General features: G+C 41.9%; 1 protein-coding gene and 1 non-coding gene across 9 annotated transcripts in view; both read left to right on the forward strand.

Moving 5' to 3' along the window:
- The window catches only part of eif4g1b (eukaryotic translation initiation factor 4 gamma, 1b), a 44,976-nt gene extending 29,177 nt beyond the window's left edge, over positions 1-15,799 (forward strand). For 4 of the 8 annotated variants that reach the window (XM_028044902.1, XM_028044903.1, XM_028044904.1 and 1 more), the window contains 24 exons: positions 951-1,043; positions 2,774-2,864; positions 3,000-3,995; positions 4,085-4,173; positions 4,944-5,127; positions 5,216-5,349; positions 5,489-5,614; positions 5,717-6,136; positions 7,010-7,156; positions 7,356-7,592; positions 7,707-7,811; positions 9,782-10,075; positions 10,147-10,258; positions 10,353-10,458; positions 10,566-10,819; positions 10,923-11,050; positions 11,195-11,367; positions 11,773-11,898; positions 11,996-12,077; positions 12,257-12,355; positions 13,014-13,145; positions 13,403-13,484; positions 13,564-13,704; positions 14,372-15,799. In XM_028044902.1, coding sequence (XP_027900703.1) covers positions 951-1,043; positions 2,774-2,864; positions 3,000-3,995; positions 4,085-4,173; positions 4,944-5,127; positions 5,216-5,349; positions 5,489-5,614; positions 5,717-6,136; positions 7,010-7,156; positions 7,356-7,592; positions 7,707-7,811; positions 9,782-10,075; positions 10,147-10,258; positions 10,353-10,458; positions 10,566-10,819; positions 10,923-11,050; positions 11,195-11,367; positions 11,773-11,898; positions 11,996-12,077; positions 12,257-12,355; positions 13,014-13,145; positions 13,403-13,484; positions 13,564-13,704; positions 14,372-14,553 — 4,533 coding nt within the window. In that variant the 3' untranslated portion in view covers positions 14,554-15,799. The remainder of the gene's footprint in view (positions 1-950; positions 1,044-2,773; positions 2,865-2,999; positions 3,996-4,084; positions 4,174-4,943; positions 5,128-5,215; positions 5,350-5,488; positions 5,615-5,716; positions 6,137-7,009; positions 7,157-7,355; positions 7,593-7,706; positions 7,812-9,781; positions 10,076-10,146; positions 10,259-10,352; positions 10,459-10,565; positions 10,820-10,922; positions 11,051-11,194; positions 11,368-11,772; positions 11,899-11,995; positions 12,078-12,256; positions 12,356-13,013; positions 13,146-13,402; positions 13,485-13,563; positions 13,705-14,371) is intronic. The other 4 variants (XM_028044905.1, XM_028044906.1, XM_028044899.1 and 1 more) reach the window with 3 other exon arrangements.
- Positions 6,861-6,935, forward strand: LOC114133718 (small nucleolar RNA SNORD66). Its single transcript, XR_003593255.1, has one exon. It is a non-coding gene; the product is annotated as a small nucleolar RNA SNORD66 (small nucleolar RNA).
- Positions 15,800-16,138: the final 339 nt, after the last annotated feature.

Here is a 16,138-nt window from a genome sequence, read left to right on the forward strand (position 1 = left end):
CTAGCTTACAGACAGTCAGGCCTGGCTCAATGCGGTTCTATTCTGCTGGACTGTTTGTCTGGCAGTGTGTTATGCGAGTGAAACCAAGGCAAAACTACTTTGTGTCCAACCCCCACCCTGCTTTGTGGAGTTGAAAGTCCAGCATGAAGCCAGCAGGAGCTGCTACTCCAGCCCTGGGATGAGAGGCCCACCAGGGTTTGTACTGCTTCTGGGAAGGACTTGCAAACAAAACCGGACCAAGTAAAGGTCAGTAGTGTTGGGTAAACATTGCTGCACTTTCATTAAAAAGTAGGTTAGAGAGCAAAAGTGTTGTAGAAGCGGGGTTGTAACTTTTATAGATCAGTTTCTGTCCGGTTGCATTCAGCTTCGTTTTATGAGTCAGATTTCACAAAAACCACATTATCGACAGATCGCAGCCAAGCAGAAAGGCTTGTGCTGTGTGAGTGAGCAGATTTTCACTCACTTTAGTTGTTCCCTCTGTATGTCTTGTCTGTGTGTGCACATGCAAGGCTGCTGTTGTCACACCTGATTATGCTTTGCCTTTGGCATAGTCATGCCTTTTTCTACCAGTTTAAACTAGCTGTGGAATTTCACAATTTGGCTTCAGGTTAGTTGATTAGATTCATAGTGTCAGACTGTTTCTCTGTTGACTCTGAAAGCACAGTCAGTAGAGCCACACAGGAATTTGTGACGCAATCTTAAGAGTTGGTTTTCATCTGTTCAAAATGGGAACAGAGATGTGGATTTTGTTGAGTGAGCTGAACAGACGACACAGAAAAGGGCTGGTAATTATAGGCGTCACTCTGTAATACTCTGATCAAACTCAAAACTTCCTCATCTACTTTCTTCTGACTTGTCTTAACCCTACAGGGTAGGAGTTCCTTACCCTTAAACTACCACGTGTTCCTCCTGCCATGCTTTGCTCTTAATTTGCTACTTTTGCTCCACAGATAAGAATAAGAGATCCTAACCGAGGAGGCCAGGACATCACAGAGGAGATTATGTCTGGGGGCCGCAGTGGCTCTACCCCAACGCCCCCACAGGTGAGCTGAAGTAGCACGCAATGAGTTCAGTCAGAAAGATAAAGAAGTACAAACTGAACTTGTGTTCAGTTTGTACTTCAGTTTCACTAAAAACTGATATTGCCATACTGTTTACAGCTATGTATATTATGTTAATACTTCTACCCTGTGCTGGAAGTACTGCAACACATTTGGTTAGATTACTGCTACCAAGCTTGCAAAAGCATTTATGTGACCTTCAGGTTTTTTATGTTGCAAGCAAAAATTTTAGTGTCTCATTGGATTTCATCTGACGGAGCAACATGTGTCAAATACAAGGTTCTAATATTTTAATTTTGTTCACCATTACAAGTAAACTAGGGTCTGACTTCATCACTTTAATTTCGATTGATTAATTACATAGATTTTAATGTGTTAAAAATATTAACATAATTGCTTTTTTTTCCCCCACTTTTTTACCTACAACAATTCTGAGCTGGAACATATGTTTTGCGTTTCCGGTACGCCCTTAATTCAGATGCACAAGTGACATCCGCAAATGATTTTGATGGACGACAAAGCCACTTTTCCTGATCCAATGGGGATTAACAATAAAAGACAATTGTATTCAAGTTGTGCAACAAAGGAGTTAGCTTATCACCAAAACTATTCAAGCCTAAAATGCTGTTTCAATGCTAAACATGTTGTAGCAAGCACAGGTGTTTTTTCACATGAGTTACATGAATGGTCAGGGCTACCTGAAACACTTGAAAGATGAATGAGTATAATAATACTTCAATTATCTAAGTTAAGTCACCAAAACAAACTCATTCAGTTTTTGCCCTGTGTCAATACTTTGATAATGACTTTCCAGGTATAAAGCTACTACATTTGCACATAAAGGGGCTGAAATTTTTACCATCGGTCATAGAGCATGATGAGTGTCTAGAACATCAGTTACAGACACCAATTTTGTATTTGGTTTAGGTCTAGACTAAATCAAATAGGTTATTGATTTTAACCACACTACTGTGGCTGTAGGTTTAGGAAATGAGGGCTCCAGTCTTTTGCAGCCTCAAACAAGTATTCTTCTATGGTTCCATTTAGCTCCATTCATCATTTCATTAACTGTCCAGCTTTCCTAACTGAATGGGGGGAGAAAACATCCCCACAGCATGATGCTACTCCCACCATGTTTCACAATGAAGATGGTTTGTTCAGTTTGTTGTGTTTTGAGAGTTTTCCACCAACATTTCAGTTGTGGTGTTATCTGACCAGACCACCTTCCACAAATTTAATTTGTCTCCTACATGTCAACTTGGACACAACAAAAGGTTCTCTACCAAACGTGAAACAACTGCATTATTGTTACGATTAGGGTCCACACAGATGCACACTTTTTACCATCTGAAGGCAGTGGGTTGCATTGGAATTTATTTAGAAGTATTTGTGTAAACGGAGATTCAATTACAATGTAAGTCACATTTTTTTTTTAGATTTTTGTTTGTTAAAAATGAACCATATTTAGTGCTTGCTTTGGTTGTACTTCAGATAAGTTCTACTTTGCTTGGGGCCATCATGAGTTTTTCATCAAATATACTTCAATTTCATGTTGACCGTTGTTTTGGGTTTTTCTGTTTTTTTCAAATCTTTTAACCAGACACTGCACATTTCTAACTAAGGGAAAAATCAAAAATATTTTTCTTGTGTTAAAGTGGAAAAGCATGCCATGCTGAGATCACGCCTTTTCTTTATTATGTGTTCCCCAACAGACAGCCATATCTGAATTGGATAATACAGCGTTGCCTCAGGCCAACGGTGACAGTGTCTCTGCTGCTGCTATAACGGCGGTGGTTAGACCAGGTAGGTGCTACATAAATCTTGTTTGGGTTGGGGGCTGCTTCAGATAACTGATTATTTAATTGTCGATACTTGATGAGTAAAATAATTTCTCTACATTTTAACAACCTTTTTCCTACTTTTTATTATTTATTTTAGATGACGGAGGGAAACTTACACCACCTTCTTTGTCACAGACCCCGGAGCTTCCCAAGGTTGATCCCATCCTCAGTGAGACCCCGTCCTCTGCTGTTAAGGTGTTTACCCCCCCTCCACTCTTCGAATCCACACACCCTCCTCTCAGCAAGCCTTCACCCTCTGCTCCTGCTGCTGATGTGATAGAGGCTCCCTCACCTCAAAGAGGACCCACACCCAGCCCCCCATCAGCTCCTGAGGTCCCTGCCTACCCTGCACCCCTTCCTGACCCTTCCCCCACCTGTTCTGCACAGGGTAAAACAGAAAACACAGACCATGTTGTAGAACAGGAGGACTCCGGAGAGGAAGAGACTAAAGTTGAAGAGACACAAGCCTCTTTAGACTCAAGTGCTCAGGCCCCCAGCTCTAACGGTGTGGCAGATATGGAGCTTGAGAAGTCATCGGTTACTGTACCCCCCACTCACTCGGAGGACACTTTAGAATCTCCCATTGCTCAGCCTGAGGAGCTCAGCCTGCGTTTACCTAATGGCCTCCCGCTACCAGCTGCTCAGATCCCCCATGGATCTGCAGTCGACATGTCTGAGCGCGACGACAGCCCTATTGCTGAGCCCGATGTAAGTCAGCAGCCTGTCACACAGAGCTGTGCCACTGAGGCAGCTGAGAAACAAACTGTTACGGCCACGCCCGCGGCTGTCGACCAATTAGCATCTGCTCCCGCTGTCGAAGAAGTTCCAACCAAACCGGTTGTCCTGACCAAACCCTCTAAGTCAGAGGTACAGGATGTTGTTACCGAGGTTGTCTCTGAGGTTGAGGAAGATGCTCCACAGCTCCAGATGGACACCAAGGAAGAAACGCAGTTGCCTACGGAGACGGTTCCCTCAGCTGATAACACATCTGAGACGATCTCTACTCCTCCTCCTCCTCCCACAGCAGAGGAGAAGGAGGAGGCTCCCAGTCCACCAACTGTCACCCCGTCCCATGTGGAAACTACTATGCAAGGTCAGTCTCTTTCTGAAATTGGAGCTGTTTTGCTTCTTCTCAAAGCCCTTCTAAACATGTCTATGTCCTGATTGTTCTCCTTTCTACAGCTGCTGTGTCTGTGCCAAAGAAGAAGAGGAAGATGAAGGATCTGAACAAGAAGGAGGCGGTTGGAGACCTCTTAGATGCCTTTAAGGAGGTGTGTTTACTGCAACTTCAGTTGTTAAATTGGTGGAAAATATTTTTTGAGGTGGATCATTGAGTTCTGGAAAAAGCAGCTTGTCCATATTGCGTTTGTTTACCAGCTTTGCAGTCCTGAGTAAACCTGGTATAGATTTTAGTGTTATCTAGTTTACAGAGAAGGATCACTTTTAAGTTATGTATTCATAAATTATCTTCAAATTCTTGCTGCATGAATCTTAGTATTGTGACAACCCCTACAATCCAGTCAAGTTCACTTCATGATTCAAATTGGGGGTTTAAGTATTTTCAGAAAACTCCGTTTATGGCATTGAGTCACCGACTTGCAGCATTTACTCTCAGTTTTGTTTGACATTTTCATTTTACCTTCTGGCACATTTATTCTGCAATTAGTGTTACCAGGCACTACAGGTATAGCAAGCCTGAAGGCATCATACATCAATAAAAGAAGTCGTGCTCTTTAGTCACATTACCATTTGATTGCAATGTGATTATAGGATGCTTTGACATCTTTAGCTCAATATTCTTCCACTTTACAGTTTCATTTTCAAAGACCTTCAGTATTAGAAAACAGACCATTTATGAACATTTTTGCTTGCAAGGATAATTCCACTAGTTGCAGATAAGAAAAAAACTCTTTCTACAAAGTAATTAATGCCTGTAATATGAAAACAGTCACTTTGGCTCAATGTGAACCTGCTTTCTTGGATTATTCTAGATATAAATTTGAGTAATTTTAATATTTTAATATTGGACTTGTTGATCAAGGAGCAGGTAGTTGACCAGCCTGAGCCTGAGCCGACGCCTGCCCCACCACCAGAGCCAAAGCCCCCAGCTGCAGCCCCTCCTGCACAAGAGGAGGCAGACCTGACCTGGGAGGATAAAGAGGACAAGCTGGATGCAGAGAACATCGAGCCGGCCGGCACCGACAAGAAATACCAGTACAAAGAGGGTGGGTCTCTGGACACTGATGCTACTGAGGATCCCCATTTAGCACTGCTTGGGGTGAATCAGCTGATGATTTATTTCTTCTGCTTCAGAGCAATGGAAACCAATTAACAAAGAAGAGAAGAAGAAATACGACAGAGAGTTTCTTCTTGGGTTCCAGTTCATCTCTGCCAGTATGAACAAGCCTGAGGGTTTACCAGCCATCAGCGATGTCGTCTTAGACAAGGTGCATACTATTTACCTTAACTCTAAGCCTTTGCATGTTTTCATATCCTGTAGCTTCATAAAAGTTACATTTGAGAGATTTCTCAAAAATATATATCCAAAAGCTCTCCATAAACCAGTCTTGTTTTCTTTTTGTCCAGGCAAACAAGACTCCTCTTCGCCAGCTTGACCCGAGTCGTCTTCCAGGAATGAACTGTGGTCCTGATTTCACACCCTCCTTCGCCAACCTTGGCAGGCCTGGAATGGGAGGAGGAAGCAGAGGACCTGTGAGTTACCAGTTTCTCTGTGTGACCCATCAAAGCATTCATGAATTTATTAGACTCTTAGTGTAACGGTGTCTCTGTTGGTTCAACTCTCTCCCTCTCCAGCCCCCTGGAATGGGCATTGGAGTAGGCGGGCCCCGACGTTCTCAGCAGGTCCAGAGGAAAGAGCCGAGGAAGATCATCACCAGCATGTCGCTCAACGATGACATTCAGCTCAACAAGGCGGAAAAGGCCTGGAAACCTTCAGTAAAGAAAACCACCCGGAGCCGGGAGCCAGAGGAGCCACAGGAGCCACAGAAGAACGATTCCGAGCAGATGAAAACGCAGGAACTGTTCAAGCGCGTCCGAAGTATCCTCAACAAACTCACCCCACAAAAGTTCCAGCAGCTAATGAAGCAGGTGCAGGAACTGACTGTCGACACCGAGGAGAGGTTAAAGGGAGTGATAGACCTTACCTTTGAGAAGGCCATCTCCGAGCCAGACTTTTCAGTGGCCTATGCAAACATGTGCCGCTGTCTTTCAGGGGTAAGTAGAGCTACGTTTATCTGCAGTTAAGGAAACAAAAACATTTATTTCTCAATTTTTTTGTGTATATTGTTTATTTTCAACCCCTTTACTTTGATTCCTCTTAATAAAATACAGGGCAAAGATTTGCCTTAAGACATCACCTGTTCAGTAAATCAAGTGTGTAGTTTCACCTCAGTAGTGAAAGGAGCAATATTTAGTCTCACTAAAATAAAAACATCTTGTCACACATCTAGGACTGAAACGATTAATTGTGATGAATCGATTACTCAAATAATCAACAAATAATTTAGTAGTTGATTAATCCTAAATTGGAGTACACAGACCCAACAAAAAAGATATTTGCTGATATCGATATTCTGTCTATTAAGCACCTTTTGGTGTCCAGTTATTAATGGGTAAGTCAAACAAATCAATAGATCAACCCTCCACTGTACTGACATTAAGTGACACAGTAAGTGTTGAACATCCTTTGCTACAAATTATCAAGTGTACACTGAAGGAATCCTATGTTATTGCATTTTATTTAAAAATGGAATTGAATTATTTGTTAGTTTGAATCTCTAAATGTACTTCTAATATTGTGTAAAAAGTTTTAAATGGCTTAATGGAAAATCTGAAAAAATTGCCAACATTTTATCCAATTTATTGATTAATCGTTGCAACATTCAAATACCCAAATACTTGTTAGTTGCAGCCCTACATATATATCATTATTTTTTTGCTCCAGTGATGACCTCTGTTTTGTGCCACGTGTCTGGGCCACTGATCCAAGTGATGGGATTGAGGAACTGAGGAGCTTCTATGGCAGTGTCAGAACTAGGGTTTGGTTTTTCTTGCTTTTCTAACCTTTCCTGTCGCTGCTCTTTTCAGCTGAAAGTCATAACCCCAGATAAGCCTGGTGCCACTGTGAATTTCCGCAAGCTGCTGCTAAATCGGTGCCAGAAGGAGTTTGAGAAGGATAAAGATGATGATGAGATCTTTGAGAAGAAGCAGAAGGAGCTGGAAGCTGCCTCAGGGGTAAAGTTACTAGATCATGGTTTAAAGCGTTAGGTACTTAAAGGGATACAAATAGACATTAGAGATTTATTAAGAAGTATTCTTATACATGCTGTGATGTTTCTCAAGAACATTTTAAAGGTTCAGATAGTTGCAGCTAGCCTTTGTCGAAGTTCCACTCTTATCCTGTCTCTTTTTTCTGTTGATGTTTTTCCAACAGGACGAGGTGAAGCAGCGGCTAATCGAGGAGCTGGAAGACGCTAAAGACAAGGCCAGGCGGCGCTCGCTCGGGAACATAAAGTTCATCGGTGAACTGTTCAAGCTCAAAATGCTCACAGAGGTAATCATGCACGACTGCATTGTAAAGCTGCTCAAAAACCATGACGAGGAGTCACTGGAGTGCCTGTGCAGACTGTTGTCCACCATTGGCAAGGATCTGGACTTTGAGAAAGCCAAGGTAACAGAAAACACACAAAGTAAAGATTTACATTGACAAACCTCCTCACACAACATACATACTGATGGGGAAAACAAAATAGTTAGCTTACTAAGCCTCTCTGTCTCTCTTCAGCCTCGGATGGACCAGTACTTCAATCAGATGGAGAAAATAATAAAGGAGAGGAAGACCACCTCCAGGATCCGGTTCATGTTACAAGATGTGCTGGACCTCCGACGGGTAAATCATCACACAGACGTTCTGAATATTGATTTTTTTAAAATTTTTGGATGAGTTGTTATTTTTTTTTTTTAAGTGAGATTATTAACACCCTTGTTCTGGTCAACGCATAACGATGTTAGTCCCGATCTATTGTTCATTCCTAATAGGTTCACTTGGTTAAACGTATCACTCTGGTCCAGTTTAGGAAATCATAATACAATTACTCTGCTGGATTCAGAACATGATGGATTGTGATTAGAGGTGCACTGATAAATCGGACCCCATTTCCTTCATTTTGGGCAGTCAGCTGATGCACGTGAAACCGGTCCTAATCACTGCAAAGGTCTGAAAATACACCACTGTCCTCTTTTGCTCAACCCAATGTTGCCAGCTTAGCGATTTTGTTGCTATATTTAGCTACTATTCAGACAAAAACATCTGTATCGGCCAAAACTGTAATGGGAAATTCAGGCTTTTCAGTGATTGGCCAGAAAACTATCAGTGCATCCTGAATGTGATCTTTCATCCAATCTGCAACCAGATGGACTATTTGCTGTGGTGCATGCTGAAGTTATGTCTGTGCTTAAACAGGAAGGTTGATGTTAGATTAATGGAAAGCAGGGCATCTCTGAAAGAAAATTTTGCATGCGAGTCAAACATGCAATTATTGTTTGGTTTTTGTGTGTGTGTGGTGTTAAATGTAGCCCTACAGACATATGCACTGGTCTTGTAGCCCTGATCTGTGCAAGTCTCATATGAGGGCTTAGAGAGAAATATTTTTTCTCAGCTCTTTAATGCAGGGCAGCTCCCGAACTCAGAGCTACTCTGTGCCATAGGCTGAGACAACAGACTGATCTTTTCTGTTTGCATTTTTGATTAATTTCATATGGGATTAATCAACTAATCCTCCCATTAGTATTGACATATTTATATGGACTCACCATAAATTGTTGTTTAAATCTGGTTTTGGTTTGTTTTGATGTCCAGTTTATTTGAAAGGGACTTTGTGAAGCCACTTCATTTGTTGAGTGTTTTGAATCCTCAGTTCTACAAAACCTGCAGGTTTTCTGCTTTTATAAGTCACAGTGAGCAGCTCTAAGTCAAACTGGTACATTTTACTCTGTAATATAAATACTGGTATTTTTCATCTCCTTGGTCGGTTAGGTGGTTGAGTTCTTGTTTCTTGTAAGTTATTATTCAGTCATTAAAAAAATACACTCACTAACAAAAAAAAAGAAGAAACGGTTCAGTGCATATGTGATTTGGTTCACTAGAGAGCTTTAGTGTTGGCACCATGAGTGAAGCATTGTCTTCTGACTGCCTGACAGGCAGTCAAAACAGTGAATAAAGTGTACCAGACATGGAATGCTTGTAGACTCATTAGACACTACTATCAGTGGTTGGAATATAACGGAGGTCACATTGTGGGTTTGAAATTGTCTGGCATGTGGGGTCGACAGTTTTCATAATGATCTAGTCTTTGGATGCAATAGGAATGGCCAACAAAAAACAGAAAAACACTCATACTGTCTTGTTAAGATATGATATGGGGTGATTTTTTGTTAGTAAAGAGCGATAGTAATTTAAGCATAAAAAAGCTCCAGAGTAGGAGTGTCCAAACTTTGTTACGTTGGTCAAAATCGACGAGTCAAAAGTTCTCATTGACCAAATAAAAATTAAGCAAGTAAACTAGTCAGATTTTGTTGGTTTTTGTTGAATGTTATTCATTGTGGACCCAAAACTTTAAAAAAAATATTGTGCATGTCTCGATTAAATAAAGGGCATTTGATTTTAAATACTTTTGTGCTTGATTGAACAATTTTATTATAAGAACAAGATTTGAGTCACTTTCTCTAAAAACACTCGCTATATTTCTTTAGTCAAATTTAATAAATTAAATAGAAGCTGATTTGGGTGCATAAAAGCCTTCTTTTCTGTTGTTTAAAGATTGGTTATAAAATTATGAATGCTTTGTATTGTACTTTTAGAACAACTGGGTACCCCGGAGAGGCGACCAGGGCCCTAAGACCATCGACCAGATCCACAAAGAGGCTGAGATGGAGGAACACCGGGAGCAGATGAAGGTGCAGCAGGCTCTCATCTCCAAGAAGGAGTCTGGTGGAGGAGGCCCAGGAGGCAGAATGGGGGAAAGAGGTTCCGGAGGCCGAGGTGGTCCTCACACCCCAGGCCGGGGAGCTCTGCCTCAGGATGAGGGCTGGAACACAGTCCCCATCTCCAAGAACCGACCGATCGACACCTCTCGCCTTAGTAAAATCACTAAGGTAAGTCTAAGCTCTGTAAAGTTTATGCCGCTCCACAACTAAAGTTTAACAATCAGCTCCCTTATTTTCAGACTCCTGTTCTTGACTTCAACAATCAGCTACTCGCCCCCGGTGGTAAGGGCACCTGGGGTAGCTGGGGGAAGGGCAGCAGTGGTGGCACCAGTGCCAAACCTTCAGATTCTGGTATGTTGATTATAAAAGGGACATCTGCATCTAATAATCCGAGGTACGTTCAAGTTTAAAGTGGATTCTTGTCTCATGTTCACTTTATTTCCAGGTTCAGAGTCTGGAAACCGTCCAGCCACCAGCACTCTGAATAGGTTTTCTGCATTGCAGCAGCCTTCATCCTCATCGCAAGAGTTGGAGAGAAGGGTTCCTCAGAGGTGAGCAACAGTTCCTGCTACTCAAGTCTTTAGTTCATACTTAGATAACAAGAGCAGTGTAGGACTGAGCGGTTTGTATAATTTTTCTTTAACTGTAATCTGGACAGAAACAGCTCGAGTCGAGAGCGCAGCGACCGCTTCGACCGCTCCGATCGAGGTGGCGATCGCTTCGACAGAAGGGATGAGCGAAGAGATGACCGAAACCGGATACAGGTCACCAAACGGAGCTTCAGCCGGGAGAAAGAGGAACGAAGCTGGGAAAGAGAGCAACGTAGCTCAACTGATCCGGTCCGCCGAGTGGCGAGCGTGACTGAAGAGCGAGACCGAAGCAGTGGCGAGAGAGCCAGGAGCAAAGAGCAAGGTGACGGTGTGTTGGAGAATGAGAGAGAAAGCTGTGATATTCTGCCAGTGAAGTCGGTATTCAGTATTTTGGTTATTTATGCGTCTGTTCTGTGTATAAACAGTGAAGCGGCAGGCAGCTGCCACTCCGCCACCTCAGCAGACCCCTGCTAAGCCTGCGCTGACCGTTGACGAGATAGAAAAGAAGTCGGCAGCCATCATAGAGGAGTACCTCCACATCAACGACATGAAGGTACTGCAACACAGCACACCTTTGTCTTATAAACTGGATTCCTTCATTTGTATCTTTTAATAGTTCCAATTTAACTTCTGTTACATTTTAGAAATGCTGTAAAAAAAAAGTCCTTATCAGCTCTATTCATGGGTGTCCCAACAGGAAGCCCTGCAGTGTGTGCGGGAGATGGACAGCGCTGAGCTGCTGTTTGTGTTCGTACGGCACGGACTGGAGTCCACCCTAGAGCGCAGCACCATCGCCAGGGAGCACATGGGCCAGTTGCTGCACCAACTAATTAAGACCGGCATCCTCCCAACACAACAGTACTATAAAGGGTCCGTATGAAGAAGCTTAGCAGTTAAAGTTATTTTGGTTTGATTTTTAAAATTTGCAGATAAAACAGATGCAAAGGATCACCTCAGTTCCACAACATGGTGCTTTATTCTGTTGATTAGAGATGCACTGACAGTTGAGGCTGAGTGCTTCGAAAAATTGGAAAAACAGATGTCCACCAAACTGAAAGACCCAAGACTTGATTGTCTTGGGTCTTCCACAGACTGGTTCCTGCAAGTGATCCAACTAAAACATTAGCTGGACTATTTCCTCAGAATCTAAAGTTATTTAGAGAGGATTGTTAAATTTTGCTTTTACTTAGTTCATCCTTATTCTAGAATGTTTAGCTTTATTATTTTCCTCTTAAATAAACTTGTATTTCAATGTGATGTGTTTCATGCCTCCAGGTTTCAGGAGATTCTGGAGGTTGCTGAAGACATGGCAATAGACATCCCCCACATCTTTCTCTACCTGGCAGAATTGATCACTCCCATGCTGCATGAGGGAGGCATTCCCATGGGAGAACTGTTCGGGTAAAAACCGCTCTTATTTTTTTATTTTTTTGATAACCTTTGGGACTTTTTTGTTGTATTTTTTTTAATGTTTTTAATGTTCTGCTGACCTCTGCAGGGAGATCTCTAAGCCTTTGATCCCAATGGCCAAAGCTGGAGTCCTGCTGGTCCACATCCTCACTTTACTTTGCAAAGAAATGGTAAGAGCTACATATACGCCTTCCGAAGTACAAGCTATAAAAACACACACTGGTCAAAGTAAACTAAAACAGGTGATTGAGCACTGTAAACTGGTGTCAATGTGGTATCTATGAACACTAGTCCTGGTAAAATCTTTAATTACACTTAAAAAAAAACATGTGCATCTTGATTTCACCAGAGCCATAAAAAGGCTGGCACCATGTGGAGAGAAGCTGGCCTTCGGTGGACAGACTTCCTGCCTGAAGATGTGGACGTTAACAAGTTTGTGACAGAGAAGGTTAGTCTGATCAGTGCATCATCATCAAACTTCAGAGAAAATTGGTATCAGCTGATAAAAACCTAAATGGTGCATTTCTTGTTAACATGTAGCCACAAACTTTGTTTGTATGGTCTTTTGTGATCTGATTTTTTTTTTCTCGGAACAGCTTTGTTGTTCACTGCTTCAATAATAAAGTAATTGAATAATTTAGAACGGCGTTTCCCAATTCTGGTCCTCAGGCCTCCCTGCCCTGCATGTTTTAGGTGTTTCCCTTCTGCTACACACCTGGATTGAATCTATGGGTGATCAACAGGTTTCTGCAGCACTTGATGGTCATGCAATCATTTGAATCAGCTGCTCTGGAATAGAGGCACATCTAAAACATGCAGAGCAGGGAGGCCTGAGGACCGGAATTGGGAAACGCTGATTTAGAAGATCTGAGGATCTTATCAGGTTATATAAATAGATAACTGGTTACCTCTGTGTAAGTCTTAGCTCTTAACTTCATGCTCCTCATAGTAATATACGTAAACATTGAGTTATTAACTCCACCATTTTATGTGACTAATGTTTGTGGTTTCAGCTCGCAGTGTTTATGCAATCTACTGGAGTCATGAAGCGAACTCTTCTGTAACCCTGACAGCGCATGCTGACCATAACATTATTCTTTCTGCAGAACGTTGAGTTCACTCTGGGCGAAGAGTCGGAGAAGAGCAGGAAGGAGATGAGCTCAGCAGAGCTGACCAAGCAGCTGGACAGACTTCATCAGGACAAGGCAGACAATGAGAGGATCTTTGACTGGATCGAGGTTCGCGTCCAGCATCATCTTGATTTCAGTTCTAGTCTTCTCTGGCTTGTTTTTAAAGACAGTAGTGTAAATGCTGCTATGTTTTAATGTGCTGTGGAGAAAAGAGCCCTGATCCTGAAGGGCCACCAAAATATTCATTTTTCACTTTAGTTTTTTGAACATGTTTCTTTATTTTAAGTCAGCACGGTTATTCTATCAAAATATGCATTTATATCACTTTGGTTCATCTGTGGATGAATATTTATTTCTCTTTGTAGGCCAATCTAGATGAGCAACAAATGTCGTCTAGCATGTTTGTCCGGACACTGATGACCTGCGTCTGTCAGTCAGCCATTATCTGTGAGTACTGAACTATTCTAAACAAGCCGATGAGTTTAAATTCCCACTAAGCCAACCCCTGAGCTTGTTTCCCCTTCAGGTGAGAACCCATACAAAGTGGACGGTGAAGTAATCAAGCAGAGGGCCAAACTGCTGCAGAGGTACCTGAAGGACGAGCAGAGGGAGCTGCAGGCTCTCTACGGCCTGCAGGCCCTGATGGTGCAGATGGAGCAGCCTGCCAGTAAGCTCCTCAAATTATCTTTCATTACCGCTTATTCTTACAAAAGTATTCCTACCCCTTTAATTTTTCAACATTGTGTCTCATTACAACCATAAACCTCAAAAGATTTGATAAGGATTTGTAAAAATGTGCAAAATTGTAGAGTGGAATGGAAAATATACTTTTTTCCCCCCACAAATAAAAATCTAAAAGGGGTGACGAAACTTTGTGTTTTGTATCACCCCAAGTCAAAACTTGGATGCCTATCACTTGCAAAAAGCTCAAGCTCATTTGAAAGCATCTTAGAACAAGTCTTGTCATAGATTCTTCAGTGGTTTCAGGTTTTCCCATCAACTCTGCCCTCTAACATCGCCTTTCAGAGTGAGGATAAGCAGTTTCCTTTTTACCAGATTTATGGAGTAAATTCCTCCTTATCACCTGAGCTGTGGATTTCTGCAGCTTATCAAGAGTTAACCAGTTTTGTAACCCTTGATTTGTATTTCTTTACTTCTACGTCATTTATGCATGACTTAACCTCACATAAATTTGTGGTTGTCTTCTGACTAAACACTAAAAGGTTCAAGGTCAGGAATGTTTTTGCATCCAATATTTGTTCCCAGTTCTAAATGTAAAGTTAAACCTCCAACACTTTTGGTTCTGACAACGTTTTATGTCTACCCTCCATCAGATTTGCTTCGGATGTTCTTCGACACCCTTTACGACGAGGATGTGATCAAAGAGGAAGCCTTCTACAAGTGGGAGTCGAGCAAAGACCCCGCCGAGCAGCAGGGCAAGGGAGTGGCCCTCAAGTCCGTCACTGCCTTCTTCACGTGGCTCCGGGAAGCAGAGGACGAATCCGATAACAGTTAAGAATGCTTCAGGGAACCTGGAGGCTCCTTGGAAGGGTGGGGAAAGTTTCATGGACGATTCAGAAGCGCCTGATGGGGCAAAACCTTCTGCATAAACCGAAAAAAAGAGAAAAAAAAATCTTCAAATGGGAGAGATTGTATTATGGATCGAACATTCGGTCATTTTATTTTGTTCCTTTTTTTTTTCTTTTTGGGGCTTCTTGTAATTACCCCAGCAACAGAATGTCTTTTTTTCTGATAAGAAAACTACAGGATTAAATAGAGAGGATATATAAGAGATGATTGTTACAAGTTGTTGAAGATGCTGTAGTGATGTTTGAGCTTGTTTGCGAATGGCTTCTTCCTCAACACAGCAACACTATTCAAATCGTATTTGCCTAATAAGCGTTTAAAGAGAAAAGCGAAATGTTGATCCCATCTATATTTTTGATGAATTCATTTTTTATCATGTAGGCCGGCCGCAGCCACTCAGTGCGTCCGATCTGCATGGTGGGCTTATGTAGATGAGTAGCTTTTTGTTATTCCCAGTGTTGGCTGAGTGAATCGAGTGTTTTTTTTTTATAATAAAATAACAAAACTACAAAGAGAAGCGGCGAGGGACGTCTGGCACATTTCAGACATTTCAGCGACGGCTCTGAACATTAGGCTTGACATGGGACGGTATCATTGAGGAAAGATTTGATGGACTCTATTACGCCTCTGGTGGCGGGAGGATGACAATGCTTCCTGCAACAACCCGCTGAACCTGCATCCCGACCTGCCGATGCAGCCGCCTGGCTTGTTTCCTTCGCTTCAGAAACAAAACTATGGACTGAGAAAGAGCTGGTTTGCAGCTGCAATCCCCTCCAGAGCTTGTCATCGGATTTTAAAAAGAAAAATATCAAATAAAACTTGAATAAAGCTTATAGAGAAAACAAAATCACTTCGAGATAGGACTTTTAAGAAAAAAAAGTTTAACTGCAAATTCTAAGGCCTTTTGTTGCTTCCATGAGTGGAATTTCAGGAGAGCTCTGTAAATACAAGATGGCTAGTTTTTCCTGTTTTTTCAAAGAAAAGATGCTAATGTAACCCCTCTCCTCTGAAATGAAGCTTCAGTTTTTCCCTGTATTTATATTTTTCTCTCCTGAGCTGGCAGAAGGTGATTGTAATTATCCAACCCACTGATTACAGTTTAATTGAAAATGTGTAAATACTTTTTTGCTTTTCTTTATTAAAAAGATATTTAATTAAAGAAAAATGAAAATGGATCTTGTTGCAGTTGAAAGCTGATGATTCTTCCTTTTGCTGCTCAAACCTTGGAGCTTATGTCCTTTGATTTTGTTGCAGAGAAACATGAGGTTTGGGTTTGAGCCCCACAAAACTAAAAAACTTCTATTAATTATTGCTGGATTGCAAAGAAGATGCTGGATTTGTTCTTGTTGCAGAGTTGCCGTCAGTGGGAGAGCTTGTATAACTGCTAACTTGGACCACCAGTCTGAAAAAACATGGCCAAAGCGTCTGTTACGTCACCCCTGTGTTTTGGTTCCTCACTGAACTAATTGTTGCTGGAACTCCTGGGGAACTCCAAAAAAAAATATCCCCTTAGC

The sequence above is a fragment of the Xiphophorus couchianus genome, chromosome 18, assembly GCF_001444195.1.
Source record: "Xiphophorus couchianus chromosome 18, X_couchianus-1.0, whole genome shotgun sequence".
NCBI lineage: Eukaryota > Metazoa > Chordata > Actinopteri > Cyprinodontiformes > Poeciliidae > Xiphophorus > Xiphophorus couchianus.